The 27780-nt window shown below is 47.1% G+C and overlaps 2 protein-coding genes across 5 annotated transcripts in view; one reads left to right on the top strand and one right to left on the bottom strand.

Moving 5' to 3' along the window:
- Nucleotides 1–3272: 3272 nt before the first annotated feature.
- On the top strand, nucleotides 3273–9823 carry DYNLT1 (dynein light chain Tctex-type 1). Its single transcript, XM_081294331.1, has 5 exons — nucleotides 3273–3387; nucleotides 6065–6106; nucleotides 8357–8480; nucleotides 9003–9080; nucleotides 9404–9823. Exons 1-5 carry the CDS (start codon nucleotides 3361–3363, stop codon nucleotides 9472–9474), a joined length of 342 nt encoding a protein of 113 aa, XP_081150457.1. The 5' UTR covers nucleotides 3273–3360; the 3' UTR covers nucleotides 9475–9823.
- Nucleotides 9824–11096: 1273 nt separating this feature from the next.
- The window catches only part of TMEM181 (transmembrane protein 181), a 50069-nt gene continuing 33385 nt past the window's right edge, over nucleotides 11097–27780 (bottom strand). For all 4 annotated transcript variants that reach the window (XM_081294327.1, XM_081294329.1, XM_081294328.1 and 1 more), the window contains exons 7-17: nucleotides 24855–24935; nucleotides 23215–23314; nucleotides 22545–22675; nucleotides 22269–22360; nucleotides 21309–21366; nucleotides 18666–18768; nucleotides 18112–18163; nucleotides 16593–16675; nucleotides 15367–15456; nucleotides 14342–14408; nucleotides 11097–14024 (exon numbers count right to left, since the gene is read on the bottom strand). In XM_081294327.1, the coding sequence (XP_081150453.1) occupies nucleotides 13946–14024; nucleotides 14342–14408; nucleotides 15367–15456; nucleotides 16593–16675; nucleotides 18112–18163; nucleotides 18666–18768; nucleotides 21309–21366; nucleotides 22269–22360; nucleotides 22545–22675; nucleotides 23215–23314; nucleotides 24855–24935 (936 nt within the window). In that variant the 3' untranslated portion in view covers nucleotides 11097–13945. The remainder of the gene's footprint in view (nucleotides 14025–14341; nucleotides 14409–15366; nucleotides 15457–16592; nucleotides 16676–18111; nucleotides 18164–18665; nucleotides 18769–21308; nucleotides 21367–22268; nucleotides 22361–22544; nucleotides 22676–23214; nucleotides 23315–24854; nucleotides 24936–27780) is intronic.

Genomic DNA, 27780 nt, shown 5'->3' with positions numbered 1-27780 from the left:
AAGCCGCCTCTTCCCCACCTTCTCTGGGATGGGGTCCCAGGGAAGTGGCCACAGCAGCCAGAGCAGCAGCTATTTCCAGTTGGTATAGCGGTGTTTCACTACGATGGCACCCGGGCTTATCAGTCAACACCAGACCCAAATATAAGCATTTCTTAGATAACCTCCTTAACATGTAGTTTCTCAGCACAGGTCTCTCCCTCTACTTGTGTCAATCAGAACTTCATTTTCTTTCCCATTATATTAAACTCCTCAGGCTTGAGTAAACCTTGACATTATTCTTTTCTTCCTCATTCCCATTCTTGACTTAGCATAATTCCACAGTGCATCTTTATAACACACTCCTAGGCACAGGGGAAGAAAGGAAAAGGTCAGATATCCACAGGTTCGAATTTGGATTGTGAAGGGCTGCAGATCTTAAACAGGAGAGAAGCACAGCAAAATATTATTGATATTATTTGTTGATGTGACAACCTGTTGATTGCTATGATTATTTGGCCCATGCTTACTAAATCAAGGTGTCAGCAACTCCAGTGTATTTCTACAGTTCGTAAGAGACTTAACTGGAAGGAAGAAGGGTGATTGCCAGTCTATGACTAGCCCCCAAATTGGAAAACAAACCCAAGATTCTCTTCACTGACTCACTGCACATGAGCTAAACATTATATAAAATATAGCTGAATGCTAGAGATTTACGAGCAGTTATGAGTCAATGTGTTTACGCTCTCGTGCTTCTGATGGACATCCATTCTTGGAATATGGGAAGATGGCAGTTAGTGAACTGCCAATTGTCACATCAATTTTAAATTCCTTACTCCTACACACTATAATCAATTGGACAAAATATGATACCATATCCTGGCATTTCCCTCAAGCTCTACAACATTACATAAGACTAAACAATTCAAACCTTCCTATTAACAGAAATCAGCTTTTAGAAAATATTCCATAAAGCCCATGTCTTAGTCAACTTTGTAGCACTAATGAATGTTCTTTCATAGTTAAAAATTGGAGAGTGGTACCCAGAGTATGTAAGTTGAAGTCAGGGAAAATATTTTACAATGCACACTTACATGCTTTCTGTTGATGTATGTGCATGCTGGTGAGCTTTAGTTACAACAATGCTGAAGCTATATACCTTAACAATGCCCTATTACAGCAGCTGTTTAGGAACTTTATTTGAATGTGTAAGTTTCGAGAGTCAGGTGTGAGTGGCACCTGTAAACCTAGCTACTCGGGAGGCTGAGGAAGGTGATTGAGTTTGAGGCCAGCCTAGGGAACTTAGCAAGACCCTGTCTCAGTGCAGCGGGGTGGGGGGAGGGGTGTTCTACAAGGATGTGAAGAAAATGAAAAGGGCCTCCAACTCCACCAACTCCACACTCTTTATTGAGGATGTTTGCTTAGAATCTCTTTACTCTTGCTTTGCACATAATTCTAAGGTACTTGGCCAGTAGAACTCAAGGTCCACAACAAAGTAGCAGAAGAAAATAAGGGGAGAGTTCAAAGTCCCTTGTTTGCATCAGAACCATAGTGGGGAGGAGTCCTGGAACCAGGTGCACAGAAATGGACACTGAAAAGGGGATCTCAGGTGACTCTGGGAATGGCAGGAAGACAAAGGAATGTCAGAATAAAAATCGCATGTAGACCGAGGTACAAGACTGAAACACTGAATCAGGTGAGTTGAAGCCAGGTAAAAGAAGAGTACTTACAAGGTAAAATAAAGTTCAGAATCGACCTGTCCAGCAGGTCTCCTTGCTCAGACCACTTGCCCAGGGCAGAACAGCTTTGGGTCTGTCTCAGTTCTGCCCTCCTCTTGAAGTTCTCTGAGTCCAACAAGAAGGCACTGCATTTCCCAGTTCTCTTCATTTGGGTCTGAGGCAGAGCAAATATCTCTGGGTAATTCATTTATTCGTTATTTATTCATTTAGTTTTAATTGTGCACCTATTATGGACCAGGCACAATGTCAGGGGAAGGAGATACATTAATGGATAAAATGAATTTTGCTCCATGGAAGTTAGATTCTACATGGAGAGAAAACAAAAGTGAGAGGAGTTCTAAGAAGGAAAGACAAAGGACACAGAGGTAGACACAAGTTGTTTCCTTAAATGGAGTGGTCAGAAAGGCCTGTTGAGGTAATTCTGAGCTAAGACCTGATAAGACTTAATCACGTGGAGACCACCATGAGTAAGTCTGTAGATTATCAACATTCTTGAAATCATTGACTCATGGCAAGGCAAAGTGGAAGAGAGGATGGAAGTTTCTTTGGAAAGGTTAGGTTCCCTCTGAAGGGCTCTACTAAGATCCTGATAGACCACTCAGGTTACAGTCAGTCAGTCAGTCCACACATACTCTAAGTGACAGATGCCAACCTTGAGCCATAGTCAGGAGTATACAGTGTAGAAACAGGGCTGCTGGAGGACAGCATGGGGATCTGGAGCCTAGTCTACCAAATCCCTGGGATCTTTATTTTCAGCTCTTCTCAGGAGGACGGTTAGTGGGTTCCAGCAGCAGGGCTTTGGAGAAGTAAGGAGTGACCATTCAACTTCAAGTGCTTGGTTAAACCAGAACAAGCAGCCTCCAAAGTCAAAAGTCCAAGCCTGGAGTACTTGCGGTAGGCGCACACCCAGCCCTGTAGAGCTCGGTGATGTTGCTCCTCTTCACAGAGGCCTCTGGACACGTCAAGTCTGCATCTAGTTCACTATGGCTAAGGAAGCCAGGGAGCGTGCTGCATTTCACAAAATTCTCCACTTAAAGTGTTTTTTCACACGGTACCTAGAGGAAAAATTCTCATTTACTGGATATGGGGAATTTACCTCTCCAAGGTTTTGTTCAGACAAGTATCCTAATCCTAGGTTCCCAAGGGACTGTGACCAACCTCTCACATTACGCCTTACCTTCAGAAGTCACTTTACAGTCTACTGCTAGTTGTCTGGGCCCGTTTGAAAGCTCCAATTAATTCACACAGTACGAGCTGGAGCGGGCGCCGGCGACGCTTCCCCTCCCTGACTTGCTTTTGTACATTTGTTTGGCTCCAGTTGCTGCGGTTTAGTGAGCTGCTAGGCTACCCTGACCGGTTCGCGTGGAAACCATCACGTCCCGAAGGACTGACCGGCCCCCAGCGGCGGGTCCAGCGGCTGGCTCAGACCTCACTCAAGCCCGCGCGGCGCTGGGAGGGGCGGGGCCCGACGTAGGGCGTGGGCGTGGGTCGGCGTGGTGGGTGTGACAAGTGGGCGGGGCCCTGGCGCCAGAATGGGCGTGGCCGGAGCGGGCGGACGCAGGCGTCGGTGGGCGTGGGCGTGGCTTGAGTGGGCCTGCGCAGTCCGCTGTACTCAAGGCGGCGGAGGCGACGAGCTGGAGGAAAGATGGAAGACTTCCAGGCTGCCGAGGAGGTAAGCGCCCGGGGGGCGACCGGAGGGTGGATCCCTAGGCGTGGTGGCGCGGTCCTGCCTGGGGAGTCTTGGCTAAGTTTCTCCGGTGGCTCGCCGGGCTGTGGCCGTCCCTCCCCGGCCGCAGGTGCCGACCCGCCGCGACCTGCACCGGCTCCACCACTGTTGCCTGGCGGGGAGGGGCGCGGGAGGCCGGGACTGCGACTCCTTCCCGCGCGGCCGGCGCCCAGGGCCGCCGAGGGAGCGTCCTGGCGCCTCCGGGAGCTCGACTTCGCTCGGCCCTGTCTTCTGCCCCCCGGCCCCGGGAGCGCTCCGGTCGAGGCTGGAAGACTGGAGCTTGGCATTGTAGCGGACGCCAGGGTGTCCTGCGTGTGTGACAGGGGCGCACAGGGCCACCTCCCAGGCCCTTCAGTCAGGGACTGGTGTGCACCCGTGCAAATAGGAGAACCTGCCTTTGTCTCAGTTCCGCACCGCTCCTGGTCCTGCGGTGCAGCGCTCACTCCCACCCAGGCCGTCGCGAAGGAGTACGTTCCATTATAGTATGAGTTTGAGAGGTTAATAGCCTATTCTTGTGGTGGGAAAAAGTCTCTTCCTGCTCCAAGAAGGAGGGTCAAAGCACACCATCGTTTGTCACGCAGTAGTCATTGTAAGGTGTGCTGCTGTGATGGCTTTTCTTCAAGCTGACAAGCATTCAGGAAAAAGCGGATAGAATAGTTGCTTATTTCTTCTTGCCAAATAATCCTTGCTGAAATTCAAATAGAGCTCTATGTTTTATGCAGCCTGTCAAAAATAAAAACATGAATTTGGTAAGGTTTGGTATTTTGTCATTTTTCAACATTTCAACCAGGAATGTTTTTAAAGGTAAATAAGACTTAAGGACTGAGCCTAGAGTTTGTTACATCTGATTTCCTGGCAGTAACTTTTAAAGCAATGCCATCAGTGTTTGAATGTTGGTTAGCAACCAAGTAGATAATCCTAAGCAGCCAGGGTTCAGAAGCCATGAGCAAAGAAGCTTTTCCCTGTAAACCACCAACTAATATAGGATTGGAAAATGGCTTGTATAATAGTAACATTGAGTAAACCTTTTAAAGGGAGGGGGGGTACTGTGAAGAAACCCTTAATAATGCATTCTAATTCTGGCTTTTATAGTGAGGTGGCTTCATTATTTCAGAGTGCAGTTGCATGTCTGTAAAATGAAGGGGAGTACCTGGTTGGATGAGACCATGACTGTCTTGGGTTTATCTTGGTGTTTACTAAATTGGCCATTCTAGTCCTGCCAGCTTCTCAAGAAGCCTTTTCTGCATATCCTCTAACTTCATGTGGATTCTACTCCTAACTCATTCATTTTTCTCATATAAGTTGAAACTGTCCAATGGATTCAATACAACTGCTCTACTTTCCACTAAAAGTTCATTAAAATCTCCTCTACCCTTGGCATACTTTAACCTTATCCAAAATTATACAGGACTTTACTTTATGATTAGGATCACTATAATCTCTTGGAAGGGTCCTTTAAACTTCCAGAAATGTTTTAATCTCTAAGATACTGCACATCTTCATTAACTTGGTGTGATTGGGTTTTGTTTCCAAGTCTGACTTCTCCTGAGTCAGATACACTTTGGGCAACCAGCTCTTATTTCTAGTGAAAAGAAAGAGACATCACTAGAACAGGGCAGAGCCCAAATGGTCACCAGGTAGTCAGGGAGGAAAACTCCCTGCCACAGCAGAGCTGGATGCTCTTATTCCACCTGCCAAGCACTCTGACTGAGGGTCCCTGGGACTGTCCTCTAGGAGGCATATCCAGAACTAAGTACTGTTCCTAGGACTCAACAATAACTTTAACTGCTCATTCTCCTGTGAGGAAGCACCTTGGCAGGCAGGTTCCTGACTGATGTTATTTTCAGGATGACCTGTAACTATGAATCTGCCATATATGAAAAGGAAATTATACTTTTGGGCTAGATTGCTGCTGACAGCCCACCTCCTCAGTCAGCTGGTTGTGAAGTGGTACAGCATTCAGAAAAATCATTATCCAGAGATAGTGCCATCATTTTAAATTTTATGGTTAATAGTGGCTTTAAAAAAATAAAACCAACCTCTGAGTTTTAGGCCTCCTAATCAGTTTACATTAGGGAAGAGAGAATTACATCTTTTAAATGGCTTGCTTAAGTTGCATCAATTAATTTATATAAAAATTGAGTAGTTGGGCTGAGGCTGTGGCTAAGTGGTAGAGCATTTGCCTGGTGCACATGAGCCACTGGTTCAATCCTCAGCACCACATAAAAATAAAATAAAGATATTAAAAAAAATTGAGCAGTAACCATCTATACTGGTTAATGATCCTACCAGCCAATTGAATGGGAGAAGAGATCAAATTCTAGATCAAACTTAAAGCGGGACCTGAGATTGTAGCATGATTATAACAAACAACAGCAACAGAACCTTTAAATTATATACATGTGTTCTAGTCCTGCAGCTGCAGTCACTGGCTCTGTGATGCTTAAGGACCACTTAATGTTTGAGTCTCCTTGTAATGCATTCCACAGTAAAGTGAACAGGCTAGGTGAGATAACTTCTAAAATCTTCATTTCTATATTTTGTTACTTAAATTTGCATTTATTGATGCAATAGAAACATCTTTTGAATAAATCAAACTTATCTAAGTTTTCTTCCCTCACAGACTGCTTTTGTTGTTGATGAAGTGAGCAACATTGTCAAAGAGGTAAGAGGAGAAATGCTTTCTTTTTAAGCATTTGATTAATTACTTTTATGAATGAAAACACTATATAAGTTGAATACTTGGGAATATTTTCAGCAGTTATTGAGCCTGTGTGTTCTGGCATTTCAAATAACATTTTTCCTTCATTATTATTTAGATCAAAATTATTCCTATATTGTGTAAATTATATGCATTAATCAGGAAATTTTATGTGACATATTATTAAATGTTACCAAGGCTAAGTTCTATGACCTTTTAGCATAGAAAATTCATGGCATACAAATAACTATTTCTAGTGTTTAATGGGAGTGAATGTAAAGGAAATGTAACAACTTTGAGTTAGGAACTGGTGATGCAGTTTGGGGCTTAGTCAGTTATTTTTCTTACATTCCTAAACTTCCCACATTATTGTTATGCAGCATAGTCTCTCCCTTAGAGGATGAGACACAAAAGGGATGTTGAACTGCCTTCATTCATGATAAGTACACGTGGAGGGAGCAGCCAGGGACTGACCCACCCTCCTGGAGTTTGCAGTGGGGGGATGGCTTATCAGATACTTGTGCTGGGACATGCGAGCTTGCATTTGCTGTGTGGAAATGCCACAGGACTTGGTGCTGTGAGAGCATTTACAAGGGGATTCAACCTAAATTGGAGTTAACACAGTGGAAAAATGGGAACACCACCTCTGGGCTGTGACAGCGTGTGCAGAAGCTCCAGCAGTGGGGGCTGAGCATGGAGTGTGAGAAGGGGTGGCAGGATGCAGAGCTGGCGACTCTTGGGCAGTAATGAAATCAAAAAGGTTTTCCTAATCACTTCCTGCCTAGGTAAGATGGAGCACAGATGTTGAGCCACTGGCTAAGGGAAAGTCATTCAGTAATCTAACTAAAAGGGTACCATTTAAGGGTTCGTATGATAATTTACTGCTAATGCAAATTATCGACTAATGCTGGAGTAATAAAGAACCACAACCTGTTTTTGTGAAAAGTATCCAAATGCAAAGTGATTTTCTCTTTTACTATATACATTATTTAACATCAGGCATGATTTTCTGGTTTCTTCGTGGTCTTTAACAATTTGTTTTTCACTGTTTCATTTCTGACAGGTGGGAGCAGGAAGGTGTAAATTAGACTGGAACTGGGAAAAGTGGAGGCTTGTTAGGTTCTAATGTTGCCTCCTTGTTTCTTGAATTAACTTTGACTTGCTCACCAGGGAGCAGGAACAATGGAAAGAAAGTATAGGTCACCACCCTACAAAGAAGCCTGGGGTGAATATGGCCAGTGTATCACTGACCTCAGTGGCATTTTTGTCCTGGTAACAGGTTCATTCTCTATTCAAGCTGTTTTAAATAATGAGAAGTTATAATTTGGACAGGTCCAAACCTGAAGGAGGGGTTTTCCCCCTCCCTGAAAAAGTGAATTTCAGAGTGTGTGTAGAGAGTTGCCAGATTTAGAGGTTTGACTTGAACAATGTCTTCCCTTTTTTGACAGTTTCCAGGTCTATAATGCCCTAGTCTCCCTAAAGCAGAACTGCTGGACCCCCACATGCTCTGAGCTAGGTGGAGCAGACATGGCAGTGGATGAGGAACCAGGAGCCGTGTTAGCAACTGGATAGATAGGAAGATAGATAGATAAAGAGAGCCATAGATAGATAGGAAGGGTTGGAGGCAGAATCAGGTTGTGACCCTTTGTAGGTTTTTATTCCTCAGAAGCAGGGTCGCTGGCCAGGTAACCCTGCTGTTTCACCACCACCTGCATTGCAAGCCTTGGACTGTTGGCTCTCTCTGTATGTCTGAGGATGGAACATGGCCCTCACTGAATGTTACTTTTATTTTAGGTCATAACTGTCAAAGAAACTCAGGTTTCTGGTTTCTAGCACAACAGATTAGAAAGGCACATGGGCCAGCGTGAAAGGGAGCTGATAGGGAAGAGCCCAGAAAGCCACAGGACGGGAATCTCATAGCAGTAAGCTTACTAGCAGGAGCAGGGACAGTGGGCCCTATCCTAGAACAGCCCTAGAAGAACAGAGCGCAGAAGAGGGAGGTTCAAAATAAACAATGTCGTCGCAAATGTTTAAGTTTTGACATGTAAGGGCTGTTCTTTAGCCCTATAAATGAAAGAATCCTTGTAATTAAGAATAAACTTGCATTTTACATAAATATTATTTCATTAGCTCCTAGAATGGTCTGTTGTGGTTACTGACTGGAACGTGTTTGGGGCATTCTTTAGCTGTGACTCCTTGTGCTTTGTTCTCTAGGCTATAGAAAGTGCCATCGGCGGTAATGCTTACCAGCACAGCAAAGTCAACCAGTGGACTACAAATGTCGTAGAACAAACCTTAAGCCAACTCACCAAGCTGGGAAAACCGTTTAAATATATCGGTAATAGACTTTTGTTTCTCATATATTTGTTGGTGGTTCTTTAAATACTGATCAGAGGTGTGTCCAGTGCCAGAAAAGAGAGGTAGCTTGGCAATTTAGTGCCTAACTTCAAAGAAAGTTCCTCATAATAGGTCACTGGCCTGTTTGGCTGCTGGTACAATTCCAGGGTATACATCTGTCTGGAAACTTTTAGAACAAGTTATGTTGTAAAAGAAGTATGGAGCTGGGGTTGTGGCTCAGAGGTAGAGCACTCGCCTACCATACGGGAGGCAATGGGTCGATCCTCAGCACTACATAAAAAATAAATAAAATAAATATATTGTGTCCACCTATAACTAAAAAAATTAAATATTTAAAAAAGAGAGAAGTATGTAATTTGTCAAAAGAGAGTAGGACAAGGCAGTCTACCCCTATCATTTTTACTATGAACATCAATCACATGATCTATGTACATACATTAAAAGTGGGAAAAATGAAATTTATGTTGCCAAGATTTTTCTAATAACTCTTTTTTAATTTAAGTGACCTGTGTAATTATGCAAAAGAATGGAGCTGGGTTACACACGGCAAGTTCCTGTTTCTGGGACAGCTCTACTGATGGTATGATTTTTCAACCATATTGGTGAGGTCATGTTGTGCCTTTTCCTTGAAAAAATTTCAAGTACCTGCTTGGACCATGCTGAGATATATATTATTTAAAATAATATATATTATAGGAGTGATTTATGAACTGTGTGCTTGGGTGTGTTGTGTCTTCAAAGGCATAACTTTACAAGTTATCTTACCTGTTATGGAGATTTGCCAGCCTTCTTTATCTGTGTACCATAAGGAGGTGGGTACTGGAGTAATGGAGTTGGTTGGAGAAACAGCCCCCCTAGTTTCCTCATTCTCAGTGCTGATCTTTCTCTCCCCCCACCAACCAGGGAGCTGCACTGTGCGATGGGAGAACAAGACCATGTACTGCATTGTCAGCGCCTTTGGCCTGTCCATCTGACCTCTTTGTCCAGCCTGTGACCTCTTTTGTCTCAACATTTCTTTTCTATTTTCTAACCCACCATGAATTCAGTGAACACCTTTCTCTTGTGTTTTGTAGCACTCTCAAAACGTAGACAAATAAACCAAATGACTGCACTGTTATATGAACTGCATATCCGAAGTCAGATGAATAATTCTGTAGGTAGACTGGAGTTTGTATTGCCACTTGTCTTAACTCTGTTTCTTTTCAAAGGTGCTAAAAACTGAAATCTGCTAGTGGGAAACTCTTTACTCTCTGAAATGATTCAAATACACTAATTTTCCATACTTTATACTTTTGTTAGAATAATAAATTATTCAAATTTCAAGTCTGTCTGTTTTTCATAGTTATATTAGTGTCACAAATTCTTCATACCGGGTTAGTGTGTTCAGAAATCTGTAAGACTCACAAAAGGAAAGTTGCCTTCGACTCTTCTGCCACCCTGAGAGTGCACTGAATGTTTTGGAGGTGCTCCCAAGAGCAGAGCATCAACAATGCTGGGAAGAGAGGTGAGGCCAGGTTCTTGGTAGGCTGGGATCCAAGGTCAGCCACTGGTTACTTACTGTGGCCATGAAGTGTGAGTCCATTGGTGAACTCGAAATCACTAATGTTCACAGGCAGGTTAATCAAGCAGGCAGTGACAAGCCCCAAATTATCTAGGAAAAGGGAGAAGATCTCCAGCCACCTTGTCCGTTTCAGTTCACTGGACTGAAAACTTCCGCTGGCATGGACCAAGATGACGAAAACAGGAGGGAAAGTCCTGGGATTCTTTTTCTAGGGATGCCTTGGTGCATCAATAAAACAGTTGCTTCTGTACTTTGGTCCTCCCCAAGAGGAGGATTTGTTGCTTTCACCCACTGGACCAGGATGCTGACAGTGCTGCTGGGTTCTGGTTAGATCTTCTGCGTACATCACATCCCTTATTCCTAAGTTGCCAGCTTCTGGAAGCTGAGAGAGAGAGGTGGGCAAGCCAGACACCTGGCTCAAAGCTGTGTCGTTACAGCTTTACTCCCATGTTATTTTTCAGTAGCAATCACAGAGTGTTTTAGTACTTGAGGGCTTACAAAATGCTTTCACAGTTGGTCACTTTGTGTCCACAGCAATTATGCAGCTAAGCCAATATATGATTTTAAAGTCATATGTCTAAGTAAGTAGAATGGTGTGCCCAAAGCCTAGGTGTCCGTTGTCCTTTTCGTAGGTCTCCCACAGGCCACAGATGTGGTAATAGTCAGACATGGTAATCGTAACACTGTTGTGTCTACCTCCTGAAATGGGGCAGGCCCCATTCTTGTCTTGGAAGCCCTTGTACTAAAACACTCATGTCTAAAAGGCCAAACATGTCTAAAAGAGCAAACAATCAAGATACATATAAGGATTGAAAGCTAAAAATAAATTAAACTGAATAAGGCCATTCCCAAATAGTAAGTTTGCCATAAATAAATATTTATTGACATTTGCCTGATTGATTACATCCACTCTGATCAGGTGGCCAGGAGCACTGTGCTCCACTGACAGTTCCAAAATCTAATACATAGTTCTTTCTTTTTGACCTTAAAAGTTCAGTGTTTCATTTTTACAAATATTTACAGGTTTTTTTGTTGTTGTTTGTTTTGTTTTCTGTAAAAAGGAAGTTTTCAGTAGCAGAAAACCCTTTCATAGTGTATATCACACCAGTGCATCCAAAACCCCAAGACAAGATAAACTGCTTAACAGGATGTCACAGATTTTTGGCCTGAAGAAAAGACTTATATTTTCTTTTTTCACGCCCCCCTCCCAAATCTAATCTCTAAGGCAACTGGTTTCTGAAACCCTCAAAATACACAAATACACCTTAATATCTTTATCTGATCTTTAACAAATGTTCATGGAGTAGTCTCTTTTAATGATCCCTTCTGTGGGTATATTTTTCCTGTGAAAATGATTCGGGAAATAAGGTACTGGCCACATTATAACCTTTATCATAACTATGCCTTCAATAAACAGTTCATCAAACACTTGAGGCTGGTGACATTTGTCTTGTAACCTGTCCAGCTAATGCGCTGAGTTTACACAATTTTTCTAACTTACTGAAGTCTGTAATTATGTTATAGTCATCACCTTATAAACCTTTAATATAGTTCATATATCCCCTTCTCTAGAAAGAGAATGGCACCATTTCACTGCTGGAATGATTTAATAATAAATCAAGCAGATCTGTTATCCATGTGGATAATGAAGCTTTCCCTAGGGAAACCAGGAAATAGCTCTGTTCATCTTCCAAGTTCCCCTAGACTGGACCAATATAAAAAAATATCCCAGAGACGATGTTATTTAATCCATTATCATGAAAGCATTAAAGTCAGCCCATTTATAATTTAAGGTTGCAAAACTTTACTATCCTCTTAGAAAAACAATTTTGTTACTATCAAAAGTTTCTGGCAGACTTTAGTGTTTTAACCCAATACCTATGGCACATATTCTACATGTTTAGTGCTTTATAAGCAAATTTTTACATGGAATATATAATGTGTCAATATCTATAACACCCAGGGAAGCAAAATAAAAAAATGCATGATTTAATAAGCAACCATTTTTCCTTAAGTACTAATATTTTTCTTGTTTACAACATAAAAAATACTCCCATACTTTCTTTCATTGATGCCATGAAGAATCAGTGTGTGACAATATTAGCCATCAGTTTATAATCACTACATGACAAAGACAAGCCTAAAAAAGTTCTGTCTATGGCTAAACCTCAATATCTTACATTTACTGATAACAGCATTCCAAATCATGGACAATCCTTTTATAATGATTAAAACATAAACTACATTACATAATATGTTAATCAGCACAAGTCAGTCTTTATCAATATACATAAAATTATAGTTGGAGTAGTCTCAGTAGGAATTGTAAAATTTGGTAACAAACATTTCAATATACAGAATCAAAAAGTCATCACAGCATTGCAGATGTAAAAATCATGTAAACTTGAATTACCCTTGCAATAATTGTTTTCAAACATTCATATTTACAAGGTGTTTAAAAACAAAGTAAATAAAATCCATAAAGTACATTATCATTAAAGTTTAAAAAGGAAGTCATAAAGCATAGTGTCCTTCAAGCATCTCTCAGGTCCTAGTACCACCTGAGGTGGACTGTCATCTGTGGCTCTGGATGGAAATATGAGAGTTGGTGCATAGATGAAGGGACCGTAGGTGCTGCCTGGAGAGCGGGACGAACCACTTCTGGGCCTCTGTGTTGGCCAAGATGGCAGCAGATGGGGGATGGCCATAGTTGTCACATGTTAACAGACATAACTGTGTGTGGCCAGGGAGGAGCAAGGGAACATCAACTGTCTCTGACAGAAAGGAAAAGACCTCTGATGCCCAAGCTTTGCCAGCACCAGAGATGTCTATTTTCCATGGGGCAATGTATCTGCTCACCTGGCCACTGTGAGACTCACTGGAGCACAGGGAGTGACTTCCAAACAAGCTACCTCTACCCAAAGATGTGTTTCCATAGCCATTTAAAATCTCTTACTTTCTTTTCATCTAGTTCCCAAAGAGGAAACTGAAAAACTTTTTGGCAACAAAGAATCTATAATAATCATTCATGTAGCTTTCATTTAAAAAAATAAAGCTCTGTGGGGCTTCATGTTCAACTAAGTTGCAGAAACTATTTATTAGAACAAGAAGGGCTACCCTGCTGTCTACCCCGACCACAGGGATATCCGCCCATCTTCACGTCTGTACAGTGTGCGCACACACCCTGGGAAAGCACCATGGCACAGAACCTCACCCGCAGAGCTGGTGACCTGCAACTGTCCTTTCTCATTCAGCTTATCAGAGCTCCTCAGAACTCACTTCTGTTGTCACTGTCACCTCTGCTTCAGTGGCAGTGAAGGGCTGGAGCCTGGCCCCTGCCTTTCCCCAGTGAGATGTGCTATACATGGCTCACCCAATGCAGTAGATGTGAAGGTTCCAGGGTCTGGGGAATCGAGGGCCCTGACCACTGCCCAGGGAAGGACTGCCCAGCTGAGTGGCCACAGAAACAGGCTTCACTTTAAGTTAAAAAAAAAAAAAAAAAGGTACCATAGGAACGAGAGGGAAGGAAGAGGAAGGTATCCCATGGCTCAAAATTACTGAATTATTTTAAAAAACAAAGTGCGTAACTACTAAAAATGGGTAATCTCTCACCACTGAAAACATGCTCTCCCATCTGAAATCTGTAGAAAGGATTTGGCTTTTTCTGCTTTTTATCAGCCTTTTCCCATATAAGGAGCATATGTGACCCAACATATAAATTTTCTCTCAAGGTTTGGTTTTTCTTTTAAAAATATGTAAACAAATAAGGAACAGGGAACCTTGCTTATAAGAAAGTCTGAACATAAGCAGGTCGAAGGGAGGCCAGGACATGGTCACTGAAGGAAGGCGGCCGGCCTCTGGCCGCCCTGCCCACTGCCTGGAGCTCAGTCGCTGTCGGACTCCTCCTTGTACTTGGCCCGGATGGCCTGGCCGTTCTGCAGGGGCATTTCTTCATAGTCACTCCTGTCGTGAAAGAGACCTTTGACCATTCTATCTGGAGAGCTCATGACCTCACTGTTCTGGAAGAACCCACTGCACAGCTTCCCTCTGGTGTTCCATCACCACCCCTCCTGCCACTCCTCACCACTGAGCCCCTTTCCTCCTGGCCCACCATGCACTGCCAGCCTTGTGCACAAAGAGGCACTGCTAAATCTAAGCTCAGACCATGTGGAAACAGAAAGCCAGGTGACTTCCTAACACCCCGAATGGAATTTTAGACTAATAACTACAAAGCCAGATGGAGATGCTCCTGAGATGGCCTTCAGAGGACAGTGACTTACCCATAAATCACATCATCATCAGAGTCATTCAGCATGGAAAAGGCAGGATTGTCTTTCAGCTGGGACTCTGAAAACCAAAAAAGCCTTTTTATCTTTAGCAATTTGTTATTAGCCCAGAGAGAAGTCTGAGGAGCCGGAGCCCAGGCCCAGTCCTGTGTGTGTGTGTGAACCTGAGCAGATCTCCGCATGAGTCTCTTTTCTCAGCTACAAGATGGCTGGCAGAGCCACCTGGCAGGGGCATTGTGCAGACCCAGTGAGTGCCTCTAGAAGAGTAGGCAAAGGCAGGTGCCACACATGTGATCTCTTCCTGCTCACTGTTCTAGGTCTACACAGGCAGCGGGGGATGGGAAATGGGCTCCTGGAGCTGTGGCTCTGCCCTATTTGTTCCCACCCTGTCCTGGACCTACAGCAAGCTTCCTCTCTTCCTTTGTCCTAAGGTCACCAAGAAGCTCAAAGGAGACGCTGTCCACAAGGTGCTGCGACCTTGAGCACAGCACAACACAGGCGTCCATCCCAGCAGCTCCAGCCCAGCTCGTTCCCTGGGTGAGGCTGCTTTGTTTTGCTTTTGGCACGTTTTGGTTTTGTAGGTTTTTGCTTGGCTTTGAACAGTCACGACACGAGTCTTCAACAGACTATTTCAAATGGCTGACGGACACAGGCTCAACATATGCTGCGCTCTGGCAAAACTTCAGCCTCCCCATTTAAATTGCCTGTCTCTCTCTGACCAAAGAAAGAGCACCATGAATGACAGCTTCAGTGAAATGCCCATGAACCAATGGACACATTTTTATTTTATTTTATTTTATTTTTTTAGAGAGAGGGAGAGAGAGAGAATTTTTTTCTTAATATTTATCCTTCAGTTTCTGGCAGACACAATATCTTTGTCTGTATGCGGTGCCGAGGACTGAACCTGGGCCACACACATGCCAGGCGAGCGCGCTACTGCTTGAGCCACATCCCCAGCCCACCAATGGGCATTTCTGTTTCAGTTATATGCCTGTGACCCAGACCCCAGGGTGACTTACCATACAGAGCATTCTTTGATGGAGAATACACAAAGGCCAGAGTGTAGAGATAAAAGTTCAACAAGCCATAGAAAGATAAGAACTCAGCTGGTGGTGCTCGTCAAGGGAGAAACAATCTGTGAGGACACCTTGCCTGGCGTCTTTGCCTTCAGTCTGCCCCCTGCCATACACCAGACCTCTCTAGTGCTGACCACCAGCCAGCCTGGGAATCCACAATCCAGATGTCAGGACTTCACACAGGTTAGGAAACAACAGGTGAGCCATGACCTCTCCTATCACTGGGACTGGCCCACCAAGACCACATCTGGTGGCAGTTCTCTCACTGCACTAAGGACTGGAGGGATTGAGTTATATGTATGCAAAGTGCAGGAAGTGAATCAAGGTCTCCAGACACAACCATGAGGTGCAGAGCTGAAGCAGAATCCAAAGCGGCCATTCTGAACTGTCTCTGGACTACAGGCCCCTTGGAGACTCTGATAAAAACTTAGTGTGGAATTCAGTCAAAAACTTGAAAAGCCATGCATTATTAATTCTAAGGACAAAGAGGTCCCTGGACAAAAACCCACTGATTCCCTAAGTGTCCCCATACTGCTGGGGACAAAGCGCGCGCGCGCGCGCGCACACACACACACACACACACACACCCCTATTATCCACATTAACGAAGACAGAGAAACTGGCCTTGGATACAAGAGAATACAAGGAGGTCCGAGTATTTTATAAGCCCTTCCTACATCCACAGGCCCAACCTGCCACATTGTCACACCCTGTAGGAATGACATCTGGGAGAGAGGAAGCTCCAGCAGCCCTAGAGTCCCTCCTGGGCCCTCTGCTGCAGGGAAGGTGGCGGATCCAGACTGACCTCAGGTTCGGAGCCAAGGCTGCGGGTCCCTCAGCTGCAGAGGGAAGGTCGCGCAGTACAGAGGACAGTTCCGGAGCACTGGGTTCAGACCAGGCTCTGCCACATGGTGACTAACCCCGGGTATTGGCTTAGTCCTACCTTGTCTGAGCTTTCTGCCTGCAGAGGGTGAGTGACCAAGTCAACCTTCCCAGGACTGACACAAGCCAAAACAAAGGGTGAGAGCTGCCATTTAGCATGAACTGCACACAGGAGGTTACAAGGCCTCCTGAGAATAAGTCAGAAGTGAAGTGTCTCCTTCAGAGAGGCCAGAGCTGGACAAATGCTCAGAGGGCATTCTGGCACCTTGCTCTAGGTAAAAGGATATAATTCTGGTAGTGAGTTGACAGTTCTGCTACAAAGTTGTCTTGCAACACTTGTGCTCCAAACCTTAAATAAAGGATGATGATGCTGAAAAAGAGGGGCAGAGACATTACGTGAAATACAGAGGTGGCACTAGCTTCATCCAACTCTGTGCTCACCACTGATACGCAGCACTATTCCAGCACGGAAACTTCTACACACACACACACACACACACACACACACACACACACACAAACTATTCCAGCATGGAAATTTCTACACACACACACACAATCACCCACTTCTTGTTTTCATCTTAGATCTAGGAAGGCTTGACCTCTGGCCAGCTGTGGGGGAAGAATAAGCCTAGTCAGGCGTCAGGCTCCCCTGGCAGCCTCTGATCTACCCACCTCCCCCACCTACCTCCCTGCTCACAGCCACCCTGTTTAATAAAAACAGTCCCCCCGATTCCCAGCTCAAACCCCTCGAAAGTTTCTCATCACTGAAAATAAAACCTGGACTCCTCTGGGAGCCTACAGAGCCCACTGCGACCTCCAGAGGCTGCCTGACCACCACAGCCTCTTGCAGTGCTGCTGGGCTATCCCCTGCCAAGCTCATTCCCACCTCAGGCTGCCCTCAACGTCAGGGCGCCCCCTCCACCTCCTCAGAGCCATCCCTACCCCCGTCACCTAGAGGAGCCACCTGCCTCTGCCATCTTCACCTGCCTTGTTTGCATGGGCCCTTGGGCCACTCAGTCCCTTGGTCATCGCCTGTCTTCCTCTGTGGACTTAAATGCCATGACAACGTAAGGAGTTAGAGGTCAAATGGGTTAATACTTAAAACACACCTGCACTACTCTCTCCATGTGAACTCAGATGTTCCCTTAGAAGGGCAAGCTGCACTCCCACTTGGTTCCTCCAGTCCCCCCCTCAGCAAGCCTGGGATCCCCAGAGCCAGCTTAGAAACCTGGCAAAGGCCAGCCCCATAGAGCCCCTGTGTGGCCCCCATCCAGAAAAAGGCCAACATCCGAACCACCAAAAAAGAAATGCAGATAACCAGATTTCTCCCCACTCTGAGTCTTGATTTGGGGACAGAGACAAACTCTAAACAACAAATGACTACCTGGAATTTAGTCAAAGAAACAACTTCTGCCCAGGAGCAGGGGACCTCCTCCAAGCACGGCCTTTCTCCCTGGCACAGGAGCTCCTCCTGCCTGGCTCCTGCCCCTGAGGGACCCACTGTGCTGCTCTACCACATCTGCTGTGTTTGAGCTCTGTCTCGCTGTGCCACAAGTGCCGGGGTCTGGAGTGTTCCTCTTGTCACCTGGCAGGCTCTAATTCCAACAGGTGATGGCAGGCTGCACACCCAGCAGGTGTCAGAGCAAGTAGGGTGAGTGTCTGAGGTTAATGTGCTGCCTCCCGTGGACGTTCACAACAAAACTTATGGGGCCACAAAGAACCTGAAGAGCTCCACAGAGGGAGACAGACACCCGAGACAGGAATACAGTTCAGTGTGACCATGTTCAAAAAATACAGCCTTACCTAATGACAAGCACTACAAAGGTCAATGCTGTCAAAAACTTTAACCTGAGATCTGAAAAAAAAGAAATACTCCCATTAGCAAATTCTGTTTATCTCACAGATCTCAAAAACAGTCACAAAGGAGAGCCACCCCTCAGAAGCCCCCACCCCTCAGAAGCCCCCACCCCACCAGGGCCTTTCAGCCCAGGCAGCTCTGAGCTAGCAGGGCCAGCTGGCTTCCAGTGAGCCCCCGCCACACCTCTCTGGTGGGGACCAGCTAGGGAAGGACCCACGATCAGGTGACTTACCCCGACCTCGGCTGAGGGTGCACCATAGGACCAGACCAGACCACGGCAGCACTAACCACTATCCTACTTTATCTAAATCTGGGAGTTTCATTCTCCAATACCTGTCACCAGGATCTGTCAAATTTTGAGCCCTTTTCCCATCCCATTGCTCTCCCAGTGCTGGCTTCCACCCCAAATGGCCAGTCACCCACTGGGCCTCTTGCAGCCCCAAGGCTCCCTCAGGTGTGCCCCTCACTGGGACCGAGCGGTCCCTGAAGTGGTGCTCACCCACGTAAGGCATGTGGCGGAGCTCCGAGCACGCCCGCACCACCAGGAACAGGAGGTATGAGATGTACACAGCTGCCACCACCATGAAGAAGACCTTCATTCCCTGGAACACAGGAGACGGCGCTTGGCGAGGACGCCCGGGCTGCCTCCTAGCAGCACCCCACAGGCCGCAATGCCCAGCTTGCCCAGGAGGAACCTGGAGCCCTGAGACCACTCCAGATGCAGGAGAGGAGGGACCCCTGAGAACAGACAGCTCCCCACAGGGACCCCCAGCCTCACCATCAGAGGAGCCAGAGCGACACACTTGCTGCCCTGTGGAGCCTGGTGCCAGAGCAGGTTCAGTAAGCCATGGCGGCCACTGCTGGCCTCACTCTGCGTGGGGCAGCCCTGCCCTGCTCATGAGGATGGAGGTTCATGCCCACCACCACCCAGGGCTGCACTCTGAGGGTCCTCAGGCAAGTCCCAGGCTCTGGACCTTGGTTTTCCCATATGTGAAATGAGGGGCCAAATGGGAAGCTCTTCAAGGCCTCTGGTGGAGGGCTCGCACTCACGAAGCTCTGCTAAGGGAAAGCTCTCCCCTCTGAGGGTGGACAGCTGTGCCTGGTGGCTGCAGGGAAGATCACTGCCTCTGGCCAGGGCCAGGGTCCAGGGTGGTCAACCGCACTGAGCCCTTTTCCCACAAGTCATAGGCTGCCCTGGGTGGGGACTTCCATCCCTTCCTGCCTCCCTGTGCCAGAATCCGCTTCTCACGGCCATGTCCTGGGGACCTAGACTGTAGGCAGGGACCCAGTTCTGATTTGCCCAGAGGGACCCGTGTGGCTCTGGTCTGGCCTCTACTTTCTCAGCTAGAGAATAGAAGGTACCTAGACAGCTGTCTCTATCCCCTGCCCAGCAATCTCTGACCTCTATGTGTCTCAGGAACAAATGGGCCCTCGCAGTGGCTCTCCCCACCATCTGGATGGGAAGGAAAGGACCAGGCAGGGGCCTCAGCTGGACCTTCTGAGAGCCGCTGCTGGGCCCAGCGCTCTACGTTCTTGTCTAAAGAGTAGACTGCATTATTGTCCCACTTTTCAGACAAGAAATGGAAGAGGACCTCCCTTACTTGCTCCCTGATGTAAAAAATGGGAGAACCACGGCAGCACAAACCACTATACTACTTTATCTGAATCCGGGAGTTTCATTCTCCAGTACTGTCACCAGGATCTGTCATATTTTGCCTATGGGACATGTCAGAGCAGCTCCTTCTTTGATGTTCCTTCCATGACCATCCCCCACAACTAGAAAACCTCCTCTGAGGCCCTGACCTTTCAGAGAGCCTGGCTTGTGGCTTCACACAGTGGCAACTGCCTTCCCCAGCCCAGGACTGAGTGTGCCCTGGGCATCTCCCTGTACCCGGGCCCTCATGCCCACGGTGCAGCCGCAGCGCTCCCCTCCATGTGGATGGCAGTCCTCTTCCCCAGCCCCAAATGCCTCTCCTTCCCAGCTCTGTGGCACTGTGGCACTGTTCATGGGGCATCCATTCGGGAACCTTTGGAAATCCTCCCATTTACAGGCACATAAGTGCTCTCGGCACCACATCCACTGGATTTCAGTTGAGAATTGGACATTTACACTATTTTCTGGGACACATATGGTCTCCAAACAAGTGCAGCTTGTCAACACATGGCCACCCACTACTCTTCTGCCTCCTTCTCCAAGGCATTTCCACAAGGCAGCACTGATCTCACCCCCTCACAAAGGCAGCCCTGCAAGGCCACCCCGGCAAATGCTGTGGGTCAGGCCAGGCAGCAGCAGCTCTGTGCGGAGCCACGCTGCTCATTTCTGCCATGGGGAACTCTAGAAAGTGGCCTTCAGCACTTCCTGGTCCCCTGTCGCACATGGGAAGAACTTCAGGGCAGCGACTGGGTACTACACAGGCAACCTCATGCTCACCTGTGACACGCCCTGACCACACCATTTACCTACTCATGAAAACCTCCATGAGCAGAAACACATGCAGAAATATTCTATTAATTATTCTAAAATTTTACATACCCTCCATGTGTCCTGGCACTTCAAACAGAAACCAAAGACTGGGAGTTGAAGCAGTTATTTATTTATTGGTACCTGGGATTGAACCCAGGGCACTTAACCATTGAGATCCATCCCCAGCCCTTAACTCTATTTTACTTAGACAGGGTCTTGCTGAGTTGCTAAGTACCTTGCTAATCTGCTGAGGCTGGCTTTGAACTCACGATAATTCTGCCTCAGTCTCCCAAATTGCTGGGATTACAGGCATGCGCCACTATGCCCGGCTAGCTTTTTTATTTTTAATATATTTTTTTGGTAGTTGTAGATGGATAGCATGCCATTATTTTATTTGCTTACTTTTGTACGCGGTGCTGAGGATCGAACCCAGTGCCTCACGCACGCTAGGCAAGACTCTGCCACTGAGCCACAGCCCTAGTCCCTGAAGCAGTTTTAAAAGCTTATTTTTTATATTACTCACTTTCCCCAAACTTTCTACTTCTGAACTTTAGATAATCCTTCCCAAATAGCCAGTTAGCAAGATCTCGTCAACAGTATGAGTTAAGTTATTAAATTCAGTCATTTCATACACGACTTTTTAAAAAAATTTCCTTACTCTTCATTAACAATTCTTACCTGAAAATTTCCGGTGTCAACTCGATACTGGTACATTGGATCATGTAATTCATTAACTCTAAAAATGATGTTTAAACATATAGATTATTAATGAGCTCTTCTTTTATTTCTTATTTGGCCATTTTATTTTTACTTATCAACATAAACTATTTGCTACCAACAATGAAGGATTTTTAATAAAAAGCTATCCTAAATTTATGAGGAATCCTAAATTGTATATTTCACCTTCAAAAATCACTCAATACTACTAACTGTCCCCATTCTCCAGTATGGTGACACGTAGTATGTTTTATTACAAAACCCCTCTGCCATTTCTCTTGTCAGTTTAGAGCTGTTTTTGATGACGTACCTGGGCATCACACAATAGGTGAAAACACATGGAAAGCAAAAAAAGGTGAATTTCCATGAGATTTCTTTTCAAAATGAAAACGGCAGGGGAACCGATGGGGAAGCAGAGGCAGGTAAGTGGGGCAGACGGGGTGAAGTCATAAAGTGGGGCCCACCGGCCACAAAGCCACAGCCCTGCAGGGAACTCCTCCAAGGACAGTCCTCTCTGGGAATCAGGCCTTCACTCAGGCTTCTGCCTTGGTGCCATTTACAGTAGGACAATGACACTAACCAGGAGAAACCTGGAGCTTGGGTAAGGACTGGAATGTAAAAGTGCAAGCCAGGCGGGAGCCGACAGATCTGCTGGACAGTGCAGAGCCGGTCCTGGTCTCTCTGAAGGAGAAATCTAACTGGCTCAGGCTTTCATTTCCATCTCCACGGCAGCCTGTGTCTCTGTGTCTCATTAAGCCATTCGAGCAGAATTGATTCCTCAGTCCCAGTCACACAGCCACCCAGGAGACACAGGGAGAGGATTCCTTTTTGAAGAGACCACAAAGTACAGCCAGACCCAGGTCTGCCGGCCTCTGCCAATGCTCCCCAGGACCGCGTTCCACACGGACTAGAATTACTCACGTTTGCCATATTCCTAGTGTAACAGAAGCCAGCCACAAGAGTCCCACAATGAAGAACTTAGGCAAATAGAAAGTTAGACACTTTCTTTCTCCCTAAAAAGAAAAGAAGGTAAGAAATAGAATAATTCCAACAAAGCACTAATCCTCACAGAGCACATGAGGTCACAGACATGCAAGCTGCTGACTCTACAAGGCTGAGGGAGCGTCCCACGGCTCCGCGCACCTGAAGGACTGCCATCAGGGTTTGGAAGGAAAGGCAGGCCTTTCTGAAGCTTACCTGGACCCGTATTCCGTGGTACACACACAGCCAGAAGAGCAGCAAGGCACACAGGAACACAGACTGGAAGAGGTCGTCCAGCATCCCGGGGAACCAGCTGTTCACCAGGAAGGAGAGGGGGAAGAACGGGTCTGGAAGGCCAAAGACAGACGATGAAGGCCACACACCCAGCAGGCACTCACCCCTGCCAGGCCACACCACTTTCTCCCTGGTCAGGGCCAAAGGAAAGGTAGAGAACCAAAGGCCATTTTGTTTTCAAAACACCTAAGAGCCAGGAACAGATGGCGGCAGTGCTCTCCACAGAGAGCCGTCTGGCCCGCTTCAGCTCCTCCTGCAGGCCCGGGAATTACAAGCACTGCAGTTCAGGAAGTAAATGTTCTCTGGAGCAGCGACAGAGACAGCCAGCCATGTGGGCAGCTTCAGCCGAGCTCTGGGACTGCTGCGCCTGCAGCTCGTCCAAGTCTTAACCGGGAAGCAGCCACTGTTGGCTGCAGAGCCAGGCATCTGCCACAGCCTGTGCAACACGGCGTCTGGGGGCAAGAGCATGCTTCTACACGTTCCTCCAGGGGCTCCCCACAGGCGCTTCTGGGGACTCTGGGACCAGGCCACCTCCAAGACATCTGCCACCTTTAAATGTGAGGGCAAGTTCCAAGATAAAAACGGCACCTACCGTTGTAGAGCAGCAGCAGCGGCAGGAGGACAGACATCCACTTCTGCTCGATGCCCCAGTCTCTCATGGAGAACTTGCGCAGGGAATGTGCAAACAGGCACTGCGAGCCAAGCGAGGCCCGTGACCATCTGCCCACCAGCCTCCCCACCAGGCCAACCTCCCCTGCAGAGGCCTGGACACCAGGCCAGAATCTTTGGGTGACACCCTGGTTGAGTTGACCACTGAGGTCCTGGAGGCCATCAATGACCACTGCTGCAGGGGGGCCTCAGGCCATTCTCAAAGAGGCAGGGGAGAAGGAACACAGCAGCTTTCAATTCTCTGCCAAAGGAAAGGGTACCAGCCCCTCCCTCCACCTGGACAGGCCGCTTCTGTCAGGCCCGTTCCCAGATGGCAGCTGGCAGGAGTCTCCGGGGCACAGGGACATCTGAGGAGCCTACCAGGAGGCCACACACCCAGGAAGGGAAACTTGTACAGATGGTGTCTGCTTCCAAAGAGGGTGCTGGGCTCCCCGAGGAAAAGTCAAACCCCTTGTCAGAGGAGGAGTATAAACTGCTTTAAGACATTATGCTACTTGTGACATCTAGGCCTGAAGTTTTTAAAAATTTTCTGTAATCTGACATAGGCCAATAATTTTCAAGGAATCCATATTTCATGGTTTGAGGCCATTTCCCTCCACCCAGGCCGGCATCTTTTTATGGAGCACACTTAGGGCTTCAAGTGCCAGTCTTTGGGCCCGACTATGGCAGTAGAAGTCCAGGCACAAGGCAGGCCTCAAGCAACAGTGAGAGTCTCTGACCAGATACAAATGCCCGCGGCCCTCTGCACTTAGGAACTTCTCCAGGGGAGCCCTGGGAGTCCCCGAGGCCCCAGGCCTGGCACAAGCACCCTAAATCTAGCTCCTGGCCGATGCTCGGGCCCATGCCTGCCTCCAGCCCTTCTCACATGCCAGTCAGTCCCCTCTATCCTGCTCGTCACAGAGAGTCTGCAAAGTACCAACTGTCCTCAGGTGGCAGCTGGAGGGGCTGCCACTGTAAAGAGTGACACACGTCCTACTGTCCCTCCCACCACGTCAGCATCAGTCAGTAAACGCAGCTCGTTTCCTCTTCCTCAAGCTTCTCAGTCCCTATCCGGAGCACCCCGTGTTCCCAGGGGCCAGTGTGTCCCCTCAAAGTTACAGGGTATTTGTGGGACAAACCCCCTCAAAGTTACAGGGTATCTGTGGGACAAACACCTGGCATCCAAATAAGCCAAAAGCCCACACTTCTAAAACCAGTTCTCTATGACCTTATTCCTGAAAAGCCCAACGTTCCACACACGAGAGCCCCAGAGTGTGCTGTGTCTGCACCAGAGAAGGCAAATAGGGCAGCTTCGATGGCAATGGTCACTGCACAGTGACAACATTACCTGGACATCAGTGACTGAATGGCTGTTAACTGTACGGAAATCCCCACTAAACACACCACGTCGTTCTTGCTGTGTCAGCATCTTGGCAGACTCGGAACCTTTAGTGGCATCAAGCCGGCTGCTAGATGGCAAGTCTTGGAGCTCTAGCCTGCTCTCTGATGAATCATAACTGCACAAAGTAGCCTCGTCCTTCCCGGCCAGGACCTGGCCCCAGCCCACCAGGAGATGGTACTTACCGTGACGATGAAGGTGAGCACCACGAAGACAAAACGGAACCAAATTTCCAGCTTGGAGAACGCAGGGTCATAAGTCTTCCACTGAGACAGAAAGTGGGGAAGCAACTTTAAAAACAAAACACACCTAGGAGGAAACTCCCTCACCTCCACCAGAGTCACCTCCAGGTACACAGCTGTTCTCGCCTTTTGTTTTCCTACATGTTGCTAAATTTAAAAAAAAAATTTTAGTTATATATGAACACAATATCTTTATTTATTTTTATGTGGTGCTGAGGATCGAACCCAGTGCTTCACAGGTGTGAGGCATGTGCTCTGCCACTGAGCCCCAGCCCCACATTGCTAAATTTTAACTTCGTACTTTCTACTTTTATGTTAAGAACAGAGATGTAAAAAGATTAATTATAAAGAACATAAAATAGTTTTAAATGATAAATATAACAGATAAATTTTCTAATAATAAGGGCATTTGGATTTTAAATCTCATATCAAAAACCAACCTTGTCAGTCTATTATAAAAAGCCACGCTTCCTATTAAAAGAAATAGATTTTTATAAGGTGCAAAGGATTTTCCAGAAAAGGCTAAGCATGTTTAGGAATCTGAAACCAGAAAAGTCTGTGATTGTCAGCTGAGTGCAGTCCCTGTTCCCCCTGTGAGCAGAGGCTGCAGGCGCCACCTGCTAACCGCTGGGGGAGCAGAAGACAGGCAGCCCCTCAACCCACTCACCAGCCACATTCCTAACTAGACCCCAGAGCCCAGCCCTGCACTGGGCCAGTGAGCCCTATCCATGTGTCCCGCTGCTGGGACACTCCTCCTCACAGCCTTCCCTCTGCGGGTCCTGCCAGCTGAGGAGAATCACCATGTGCTCCTCCAGCGTCCAACCCAACAGCTGGACCTGCTATTCATCTGTGCCCAGGCCCGAGAGGGAAGCCAAAGCCCAGAGAACAGGCCCTCGATGCAGATGCCAGCCCGCCACCTGAGCTGGGTCAGGCAAGTCAGGGCCAGAGGAAGGAAGGGAGGCGGAGGGCTTCTGTGGGCGCAGGAGGGCTTCTGTGGGCGCAGGAAGAGCAGAGGCAGCTGTGGGTGTTTCCAGGCCCACCGTATGGAGCTGATTCTGTGGAATTCACTGTGGGGTTTTGTTGCTTGGTGTTATGTTCCTAACCCCAACAGATATTTCCGAAAGTAAAAAGTCAACACAGGAAATAAAGCCTAGGATTCCCAGAAAAACCTCGGGCTGCAGGACTCCGAATCTTGAGCCCTGCGCTCCACACGCTTGCTTTTGCATCAAGGTTGCTCGGTCCTCACAAAGGTCGTCTTTGTGCTCCAGAGACTGGGCTTGCCTGTGGCACGTGAAAGTACACTGGGAACAAGCGCCCCCGTCTTGCCTAGGTCACCAGTCTCCGGGCGGTGGCCTTGGTCACCAGCCCCCCAGGCAACACTCCTCATACTGTGTGCAGCAAACAAAGCCAGGCCCTGTGCAGACCGGGATGAGCGAACTTTGAGAAAAACAATCAGCCAGACTGTCCCTAGGAGCTGGCCTGCCCCTCCAGCAGAGTCCTTGGAATGGGAAAGCCATGGGAACCCACAGGTGAGTGTCAGGGAGCCTCGGTCAGGTCCAGCAACCTGAGAAGCACCACGCAAAATTCCCGGGATGGGGACCCGGTCCTGAGGCTCCCAGTGCCGGCGTCCAGGGCTTTTAAAGCAATAGGCTAGATCCCTCGGAAGAGGTCGGGGTAAGATGAGAACATACCAAGTGCAGACCAAGAAGCCGGCAGTCCCTAACTAGACACTGCCTGCTGCCAGGCCTCTCCGCAGACATGGGAGCCGGCAGTGACCACCAGGGAAAGGACTGAAGGGCCAAGAACTGGGGCTGCTGTTCTCATCTCATCCCCTGGTCAAAGGTGATGGCTTAGGAAGGAAAAGGAGGAAATGTGAAGTGCTGACTACAGAGTGTCACTGCAAAGTGCTTAATTAGAGGAAACAATGCCCAGCTGCCCGTGAGGACCCAGGGTGCTAAGAAACACTGGGTGACGTGCAGAGAACCACAAAAGCTCAAAAAAAAAAAAAAAAAAAAAAAGGCAGGAAGATGAGTAAAACTGGTCTGCATGGTGTAGAGGCCTACAGCCCAGGTGAGTGTGAGCACAGTCAGGACCACCGACTGTCTACAGAAGGCGTGCCGTCTTGTGAGTACAGCAGTCCCCCCATCACCCCACCTTATCTGCTGCTTTGCTTTCCATGGTCTCAGTTGCCCTCTGCCAATCAGAGTCCATAAATATTAAATGGAAAACTCCAGAAAGAAACGATTCATAAGTTTTAAACTGTGCACCTCTCTGAATATTGTGGTGAAATCTCCCACTGTCCTGCTTTGCTGCACTTGGGGTGTAAATCATCCCTTGTCCGTGTGTCCATCCTGCATTATCTGTATATTAGGAAACAACCCAAACAAAATGTGGTTTATAATGAAATATTATTCAGCAAAACCAAACAATGGAATGGAGTGCTGAGACCCTCATCAACCCTGATGAACCTCAAGAACATCAGGTAAGAGAACAGCCAGTCATGCAAGACTCCATGATGAACAATCCTCATCACATGACAGTCCCAGCCAGGCAAACCAGAGTCAGAAGGAAGATCAGTGATTAGTGGCTGCCAGAGGCTGCGAGGATGGGAAGTAGGAATGATTGCTGACAGGTTTCTCACAGAGGCGATGGGGATGCTCTGAATTGGTAGCATTGGTTGCATGACTGTGCATACTAAAAACCACTGAATCACACACTTTAAGAGGGTAAATTTTATGATCTGTGAATTGTATCTCAATAAACCCCTTATTTAAAAAGAAAATATAAGCTGGGTACAGTGGCACATGCTTGTAATCCCAGCAACTCCAGAGGCTGAGGCAGGAGGATCACATTCAAAGCCAGCCTCATC

This window comes from Spermophilus citellus (genome assembly GCF_964194105.1).
Source record: "Spermophilus citellus genome assembly, chromosome: 5".
NCBI classification, from domain to species: domain Eukaryota; kingdom Metazoa; phylum Chordata; class Mammalia; order Rodentia; family Sciuridae; genus Spermophilus; species Spermophilus citellus.
This window is presented reverse-complemented; position numbering and strand designations above follow the sequence as displayed.

What these genes read in the sequence shown, in the direction of transcription:
- DYNLT1 (XM_081294331.1), top strand. Translation starts at nt 3,361, where the DNA reads ATGGAAGACTTCCAGGCTGCCGAGGAG. An exon ending in ACTTCCAGGCTGCCGAGGAG is followed by an intron (nt 3,388 to 6,064) that starts GTAAGCGCCCGG and finishes CTTCCCTCACAG; the next exon opens with ACTGCTTTTGTTGTTGATGA. An exon ending in AAAACCGTTTAAATATATCG is followed by an intron (nt 8,481 to 9,002) that starts GTAATAGACTTT and finishes TTTTAATTTAAG; the next exon opens with TGACCTGTGTAATTATGCAA.